The 9,685-nt window shown below is 38.7% G+C and overlaps 1 protein-coding gene across 7 annotated transcripts in view; it reads right to left on the reverse strand.

Moving 5' to 3' along the window:
- The window catches only part of SHROOM2 (shroom family member 2), a 240,813-nt gene that overhangs the window by 82,038 nt on the left and 149,090 nt on the right, over nt 1-9,685 (reverse strand). For all 7 annotated transcript variants that reach the window (XM_069072802.1, XM_069072798.1, XM_069072797.1 and 4 more), the window contains 2 exons: nt 3,089-5,624; nt 1,387-1,487 (listed from right to left, as the gene is read on the reverse strand). In XM_069072802.1, the coding sequence (XP_068928903.1) occupies nt 1,387-1,487; nt 3,089-5,542 (2,555 nt within the window). In that variant the 5' untranslated portion in view covers nt 5,543-5,624. The remainder of the gene's footprint in view (nt 1-1,386; nt 1,488-3,088; nt 5,625-9,685) is intronic.

Genomic DNA, 9,685 nt, shown 5'->3' on the forward strand with positions numbered 1-9,685 from the left:
TTGAATACTTTAAATGACCCTGGGATGAGACAAAGAGCTGCAGAGAAAATCCATGAAAGAGGACACTTACCAAATCCTTTCCCTGCAATGCAGTGTGATGTCTAAAGAATACAACTGCACCAGGACGTGGAAATAGGCTTTTAAAAATCATTACAGCTGGTGCCAGTCACATGATTTACACAGATTCCACTGTCATAAAGCTAGGATTGTGCTGCACAGACGCTGCCCAAGAACCAGCGTAGGTGTATTATTCACATCTTTTTGGTTACCCGTGGGCCCTCTGTTTCATATGGAAAGGATCGTTACATAAAGGCTGTCTATACAAGTACACACAGTGTAGCTCCTGAGGAAACTGGTATTCATTTATAAGGTTAATAAAAGGATGACGCTTAAACCACAGCAACAGTATGTGATGAGACTGAAAATGATTTTTCAGAAATACACCGCAGAGGGGTTTAGCTGGACTATTCGTGTGAAAAGAATGACTCTCAGGGGGCTAGACATTTAACTCAAATCTAATGCTCATTATACAAAAATGGACAAGGCAAGCAAGGTATATACAATATGCCATGCACATATTTTCATGCCCGATTGAGACTTTCATAATAAGGTAATTGCATGTATTTTTTATTACTATTTTTACTACATGTAAACAAGTGACATTCAGTTTCCACTCTGACTTTTCCCCTCTTACTACCACCAAATTCCATATGGAAAAGGCAAGAGAACAGCATGCATCTAATATAAATTAAGTTGTCTTGTTATAATTAAACAGTTACACTCACAATGTTTTTAATTATAATACATAGCATTATAGCACACTACTTTGATGCTTGGTTCCTTCAAACGGCTTTGATCTCTCTCTGGTGTGGATTTGCTTGTTTCTTATTTGAAGGCAAAGCACAAAGTTAACTGATTTTAGAGGTCAAATTTAGAAACTCTTCTCTCTTTGTGTTCTGTACATCAAGTCTTAATTTCAGAGAACTAGAATCCAACAACACAGCTGCAGAGTAGAATGTTGAAACATTCCTTTAGAAAAAGTTGGACATTTTTTAAAGCATCTAATTGCAGAACACTGAGTTGGATTTCTTTTTCTGTCTACATACGATCTCCTTTCTGCACTGAAAATGCAACAGCCATTTTAAGAAGCAAAAATGCCAAAGAAGAACTAGAAACCTTTGTCCTAGGAATTTTTCTGTCATCTATCATATAGCAAAAGCTTACTGTATTCAAAAAAGCAGTAATGTATAGGCTGGAAATAATGCTGTATTAACATTCATTTTTTGGTTTGGCAAGAGAACAGACATTCTATCTATTTTAACAAAAATATTCATATGAAAGAAAAAAATAACTTTCAGACTAAGCAAAAGCCCCAAATGTCCCTACCTCAAAGTGGAATTCCCCTCATCAGTACTGATTTTAGAGCGAATATAATTCCTATCTTCTCCAGAATCATCGGCTTGCCTTCTCACTCCAGCAGAGGGTTCCTGAAAAGGGTAACACAATAAGACACCGAGTCATCAAGTTTCTTTCTTCAGAAAACCTAGTATTATGAAACCTCTCATTTGCGGATTTGCCTTGCTTGAGTATACATGAAGTCAATAATGTTGCATGTCTGCTTGAACCGACTTGGCTTAAAATGTACTAGTGTGCCATGTGACTTTCCCATCCAGCTTTACAACTCCTTCCCTCAAATAACTGAATGCCTCCTCTTCAAGCCCCCACTCACAGCCCTATTCTGTTCTGCAAGAAAAAACAAGATTCACATGCAAAGTCTACAAATCTTCACCACTAAAAGGCAAAAACACAAAAATGTAACATGCTAAAACTTACTTGAGGGTTTTGTTCTGTTTTGTTTTTCAGCATTTTAACAAAGACAATTCATAGCTAAAGCTTTTCACATTTCATGGCCACTATTTACAGCTCTCTCTGGATTTAGAAAGCATGAAATCCTTAGAGGTCGGCCTCAACTGTTTTGCAAGCTGAATTCAGTTTTATACTCAAATGGCACTATCTTAGAAACAATACACTCTCAGTCAATGCATTTCCGTCTAGTTCCAAGATTCAGTGAATTACAGCTTCCTTTAAATAAGCATGCTGAATATTGGCATTAAATTGACTGGTCATGTTAATCACAAATCACATCTCTGTTACTTTTGCAAATTTGAAGATTATTATTTTGAATCAAAAAAGGCATAAAGTATAAGGAACCTTCAATAATAAGTCCAAAGGACTTATTTAGATTGTATTTAATTCAACAGACAGTTTTTTTTGGTGGATATGCTTTTAAGGAAACAATGCTTAGTTCAGACTGAACTCTCTAACTATTGAAAGTGGAGCCACCTATTATTTAATTATTCTTATCTACAAGGGTAACTTTTCACCCCCAAGGCAATACTTGATAAGAGAAAGAGAAAGAATCAGTTAAAAAAAATGAAAGAAAAATAAAAATGTTGAACAAATGCAAGTTTTGGTTATATTTTAAAGTATTTTTTTCCTTGAACCTTAAAAGGAACTATTTTCTTTATTCTTTTAAGTATGTGTGTTTGTGTGTATGAATGTTTTTCCCCACTTCTAGCATATCTTCCAGTTTTTTTTTCCCCTTCTCCAGCCAAACAAGGTAGCAGAATGAGTCAAAAGACTGGAAAATGAGAATAAGAAGCGTACAAAGGTACGAATGAGATGGGGATGTTAAAAATTACAGCACCTGGAAATATATATATCTCTAAGACCTTACTGCTTTCTTTATATGAAAGTCCACTTGCTAGGTACTGACACTAACAAAAACTATAACCAATGAAATATGATTAATATGGAAATTGCTTGCCTTCTCAATGAGGGAGGGTGGGGAGAGAATCTGGAACTCAAAGTTTAAAAATGAATGTTAAAAATTGTTTTAACTTGTGACTGGAGAAATATAAAACATTAAATAAAATTTTAAAAACAAAACAATATGCATGACAGTAAGATATTTAGATTCTGTGCACATGAGAATAAATTAAAACTGAAATTTGTTTCCAAATTTAATTTCATTTACTTCAATTTAAGAATTAAATGGTTTGGGTTTGCGGGTTGTTGGTATTTTTACCTGTTTATAATGTTCAGTAGATGGTGATGACCTGGATCTTTCATGTATATACTGGGGTTTGTCATGTTGCTCAAGGCTAGCGTCTAAAATATCATCAGCTGAATGATATCTCCCAGAACTCCGTGCTTCCAAGGGCTTTCTTTGCTCTTTCCAGGAAGCCTGATACTCTGCAAAGGTTCCCAGTCTCTGAGGTTGTTCCGATTTTCCCACCTTTTCAACTTTACTACTGCTGTAGTTCAAGTTCTCTCCAAAAGAAGAAGTTCGTGTTCTTTTTTGATACCACTGTTCTCCTCCCCCATGTCCATAACCTCTTCTACCTGGTCTATCCATTTGTTCTTTGGGCAAGCCATAAACAGCTTGTCTTTGGGTAGGCCTATGATGGGAGGGCTTACTCGTTTCCTCAAAAAACTTCCACCGATCAGCAAAAGAGCCCATGGCTTCCCCTGATGTGCTGGGATACTGGCAGGGATGATGGTGACCTCCTGAAATTCCCACCTCATTGATTTTCTCTGGTTCAGAGTAAGACTTCAGCTTTTGTTCTGCTGTGAATCTCTTCCTGCCTCCAATGCGAGGGACATGCTGCATGCCATTCCCAGATGTGGATGCCTTGGTCTGGCTCCCATCAAAGAAATGAGAGGCACTGTCAGAATCCAGCGTCAACAAGGAGGAAGCACTATATCCATTAGCCTTCCGTTCAGGAGACGACCTAGAATAATGGTCAGCAGAGCTGGGCTCTAAGTCTCGCCGTTTAAAAGAAGTAGCTCTCAGAACTCTGGCTTGGGCTTCTTTCAAATGGTCTTTATAGGTGTTATTGAAAGATCCCTCGGAGTTCGTATTGGAATTCTCGCCTGCCTCTGTTTTCCAGCCGTCAGCGTATTCTTCTTCTTCGTTTGTCCCAGTCAAAGTAGCCGTGCTTCGGCTTTTCTGAAGCTTTGCTCGTCTCAGCTGAATCTCATTCCTTAGGGTTGTTGCAAATCGGTCACTCCTTCGCGTTGGCTTGCCTACTTGGGCATCAAACGGTAGTGGTTTCTCTGTACTAGCATCCTGACTGTTTTCAGACCTGTTTTTCCCTTCTTGTGCTAAGGAATGCAACATGGGGGTCTTCTGTGGAGAGATTTTACTTTCTTCTTCACCCCATTTAAAGTCTTCTGAAACTCTCTTTTGAATGGCTTTCTCAACGTGGCTGGATTTCTGAGACTCATCATCACCAGTGGACCAGCCATCCCCTCCTCTATCCATTGGGTAAGAATTGTTCCTCTCACCAAAATCTATAGAAGACTCATCACAGTGAGGTAGATGGCATTTGGGCTTTTGGCCCATCATGTTTATGGCAAGATTTTCATGTGGTCCAGAAGACACCTCAGTCCCAGTTCCAGACCTCCAATATTCATCTTTGAGGAGCTGTGACTGGTTGCTTCCCTGAGCTGGTTGTTTTTTTGTTACACAGTAGTAGCGAGACTGTCCAATGTTCTCCATCTTCTGGTTGGCAGCACTATTCATGGAAGCAGGGGTGCTCAATAGCCTAACTTGGGCAGGATTATAGGTCTGAATGTGGTCAGCGGGCAGCTCTTGGTGGCCACCATAATGGGCTAACTGTCGGTGTTCCTTAGATGAATTGGCTGCCCTGGAACTGTGAAAAAAAGTGCTTTCATCACTATATTGGCGTTGGTGGTGGTAACCATAAGCAGACTGTGCAAAACGAACATCTGTGCTGGACAAAGAAGACTGCAGCCTGTTATTACCCCCTGGGTTGTTGCTATATCTGTCATCAGAGGAAGGCCAACTATAGTCCAAGTTAAGATCGGGTTTATAAGTGGCATTATTGGTCCTTTTCCCATCACTCACTCTTATCATTCTTCTCTGCTGATCTGCAGTTTCTGATCTCCATTCACTCCTTGGCTGAGATCGGCTGACAACAGTAAAGTGCTGGGTGCTGGCTGTCTCTGAGTACGCAGGACTCTGGGCTTTCTCATGGCTTTTGGTAGCAGCAAAGCTATCACTACGGAGAGGGGGAGGGGGAGGGGGTGGGGAAGATGCTTTCTTCTTATCTGGAACATACCAAACAGGCCCAAAACTGGACCTTCCAGAATTAATAAGCTTGGGATCAGTATTTTCTTCCAGTCTAGGGCTTCTGTTGTTCTCATACTGGAGAGTAGACGGCAAACATCCAAGTCTCTCTTCTAGGCTTTGAATATTATCACTGAAGGCCTGGATTTGTTTATTCGTTCCTGGCTTTGCTGAGTCCCACAGGCCTACCTTATACAGCATGTTCTCTGTGGAGGACGCATCAGCCTTAGACAAAGTGTGGTCGGGGGTGCTGGAGGTGGTAGAAAACGAGCCATAGGCAGAATCACGCTTGTTTGGATTGCCCAGGTGGTCGATGCTGCTGTTGGATTTTGCAGCAGAAAGTCGTCCGTAGGAGTATGGCTGGGAAGGGTGGTCCAAGCTGTCCATGCTGCCCAGGGAACTGAACTGGTCAGAAGTGCGATGCAGATTTGTCTGATCCCATGAACTTGACAGGTCGTGGGACGAAGAGCTAGAAAACGAGAAAAGCACCAAAGGCAATTTATTTTTCAAAAAAGTTGCAACTTAAGATAAAAGAACAACTTATAAAAAAATTGTTTTAAAAGACTCATACGTAGGGGTGGTTCTATATGTAAATGTAACAAAGCTGAACAATAAAGGCTTCTGATACAAAAACGTGACTATTGAGTTTTCATATTAGATCTAATTTTTCTAAATTATTGTAAAGTAAAAGAATCCATGGACAGAACAAAAGGAAAATTAAGCATTTTCTTTTTCCATTATATGATTCTAATTTATCATCTGAGAAGAAAAAGAAACACTGAGGAAAGGGGCATATCATGTGTATACTACAAAGGCACCATCAGAGAGCTATAAATAAGGGACGTGTAGAAGGACACTGGAAAGGAATAAAAACCAAACTCCTTTGCCCCGTTTGTTTTCAATTCTTATGCTTCACCAACATTTTACTATAACAAGTATGAACCCACTCTGCCCAGGGATTCTGTGGAAGTGAAGAAGATGACTCCAGCTGGGGCTCAGCTCTAATTATTACAATTGCAAGACCTGCTTAGCTAATTAACTTTTCCAAAAGTTAATTAAGTATGGTTGATAATTAGTGGGTAGCACATGGGTTCATAAGAGACAGTATAAGAAACCTCGCTATCTGCAGTATGGGATACTTACTTACACTAGTAGGAAGGTCAGGTCTCCAGAGGACAGGTGTCCACTACACCCCATGAGTTCTAGAGGGTAACCCCTAAGGCCTAGTGTTTTTAAGTACTGTTACTTACAGCCACACCTCCCCCCAACTGATTGTGCTTCCCACTGAATATCAGTCACACTTAATTATCTTTTAGAAAATTTGTTTACCAAATACACATGATCAGAGGGGCAGCTAGGTGGCCTTGGAGTCAGGAGGACCTGAGTTCAAATCCAGTCTCAGACACTTGACACACCAGCTGTGTGACCTTGGGCAAGTCACTTACATACCCCATTGCCTTGCCTTCTCCTCTCCAAAAATAACCACCCAACTCAAATAGACATATCAAGGACATTATAGAAACAATCCCCCCCCCCAAAAAAATGGGGACATATTCCTTCTGTAAACGCAAGATCCCCAGGTAGAATAGGCTCAAACTTAAAAATGGTAATAAAACATTATGTTATTGTTACATCATGTCCACCTTGGTCACCCAACTTGGGGTTTTCTCGGCAAAGATACTGGAGGGGTTTGCCATTTCCTTCTTCAGCTTATTTTTACAGATGAGAAAATGAGGCAAACAGGGTGAAGTGACTTGCCCAGGGTCACACAGCTTAAGTGTCTGAGGCTGGATTTGAATTCATGAATCTTCCTGATTCCAAGCTCAATGCTCTATTCACAATGCTACCTAGTTGCCTTAATCAGGTGTATACACATAGGGAAATTGAGAGGCAAAGAGGTAAGTCAGAGCCCTCGGTTACTGAAAGTCCTATTCTTCCTTCATGGAGACCTCATGAAATTTCCTATAGGTTTAATTCTCTGCTCAACTAGTGCCTTCCTAGAATTCTGAAACTCCTTCTTTGGTGTTTGGTTGGTCTTCTGTGTCTTAGGTCCCAGTGCGAATGGTGCCCCTTAGGCACTACTGCTCTGGGGACAATACTACTCACACAAGATACTTACACAATACTACTTAACAAGAACTCCAGATCCACGTTTGGGAGGGGTTTAAACTCATTCCTTCCCAAAGGCAATCCCTTCAGAGGAGTTCTTCCCCCCTGGACTACCTCTCTACTAATTGGCTCCTAAACTAGCTTCCTTTTTTTTTTTTTTATATGTAACCTTTTCAACCAAATGCAAGATGTTTCTTGTGTGCCATCATCTGCTGTTACCTAATGGCCCAAAGCCCTTATGTTCCTTTCAGACTAATGATGGACCCAGTTTACTTTTGATTGATTTAAAGGAGAGAAATATTTAAATCTTCTGTGATTAGAGTTGACCAAGTGGAAGATACCTTGGAGATCATACAGTCCAGTTCCCCTTATTTTACAAATGAGGAAGCTGAGGTTGGTTAGGGTAAGTGGCTTACCTAAAAGCAGCAGAGATAAGATTTGAAAAACCCCTGTTCTCTCACCAGGCTGCCTGATGCTTCAATTAGCAAAGAAAATGGCTTCCTTTTTATTTTCTCACCTTTATGTCCCATCAACCAGACTACACCCAAAGATGAGCTAATCAATAGTCAACATCTGACCTGATAGTCTATAATCAACTAAAGGATTTGTCTTTTTATCTATCCATTATTAATACATCAAAACGACGTTAACAAAATTAGTTTGGGAATAAAGGAGTAAATGTAGACATAATTCATTAGTTTCTAGCATACTATCTGACATACTATGAACTGCTTAAAACATCCATTAGTCAAATAAGTCAAGCTTTTTGGCTGAGAAGTGATAGCTATTCTCAACAATCCAAGACAACTATGAAGGATTTATGATGAAATGCTCTCCATCCCCAAAGAATGAACTGATGCTGTCTGAATACAGACTGAAGCATGCCTTTTCGTTCCTTTAATTTTCTTGATTTTTAATTTTGGGGGGGGGGGTACCTATGTTTTCTTTTACAACATGACTGTCATGGAAATGTTTTGCACGACTATACATGTATAACCTATATAGAATGGCTTGCCTTCTCAACGAGGAGAGGTGGGGAGGAAGGGAGAGAATTTGGAACTCAAAGCTTTAGAAATGAATGTTTAAAATTGTTTTTACATGTAACTGGGAAAAAATAAAATACTAAATATTTTTTTAAAAAAGAATAGCAAAAATAAATAAATATTTTTTTAAAAAGAGAAGTGAAATATTAGTAAACCCATATGTTGTAGATATTCTATAATTGATGAGGTTTCACATATGTAATAATAGTTACATAGCAAAATTCTGGATATCATTTTATAATTGAGATGACTCATAAAATTATTTATTTAAAACGGTAAGCAATGTTATGATGATAAAAGTATTATCTGGAAGCATCACTAATGTATATTCAGAGAATCTTAGACTTGGAAGGAAGTTCTTAAGTCAATTAGTACTACCCATCCCTAAGGCATGAATCTTCTTGGTAATAAGCGCAAATAAGTAGTTTATCAAGCACCTACATTGGAAGCTCTCCAGGAACAGGTAAATCACTACTTCCTAAGGTTCACAGGACTATTCTTCACTCTCAGGGCTGAAGCACTTTTGTCCCTAGTAATTTTCATTCTTACAGGATCCAACAATCTATTCTTTTGTCATGTGATAAGTGGTTGACTAGTCAAGCTTCTTGAAGAAAAAAAAAAAACAAACCTGTGATTCTATCACTTTTTACTTAGGGAAATTCAGGACCACAGGATCTTGTCAAGGAAGCCATATATTATATATTATAGTATAATATATTATATTAATAATACTATAACTAACATATTATATTTTAACATAATATATTAACAGATGAAAAAATATAGAGAAAACTACCAGGTAAATGATCCAAAGGACTTGAGGGCACCATTTGAATTTTTTTTAAATATTTTATTCTAAGAAAAAACAACAACCATATTTGTTAGAAACGAAACACTATCCCTTCCTTCTTCCAACCCTGTAGCTCTGATCCAATTCAGAGAAATTTCCAGACAAAGCAAACATGTATAATAGTAGTAATCATGATTTAATATAAAAGAACAGGCACACTAGCTCCCCTAGCTGAAAAAGTGCAAAATGAGCCATAATGGAGACTGGATTACTCTAAGTAATTTTACTAATGAAATGGAAAACCATCTACACATCTTTTCATTCAAGCTATAATGTTCCTTGGAGAATCTGCATGTATTTTCAAAGAGCCTTAAGTTCTAAACATGACCTTCTCTCATTCTGTCTTAAATATGTAATAACATATTTGATCAACAACTTTGAAAAATGGAAAGTGCATGTTTATTTTCAACAAAGAAAAGCAAACACTTACTAGCCGTGTGACCTTGGGCAAATCACTGAACCCCAATTGCCCTGCTTTCCCCCCTCCAAAAAGTTAAAGGAAGGGAAAAGGGAAAAAAGGGAAGGGAA

Source organism: Petaurus breviceps, unplaced genomic scaffold, assembly GCF_028583685.1.
Source record: "Petaurus breviceps papuanus isolate PSGF00001 unplaced genomic scaffold, PetGlider_PUasm1.0 90849, whole genome shotgun sequence".
Lineage (NCBI taxonomy): Eukaryota > Metazoa > Chordata > Mammalia > Diprotodontia > Petauridae > Petaurus > Petaurus breviceps.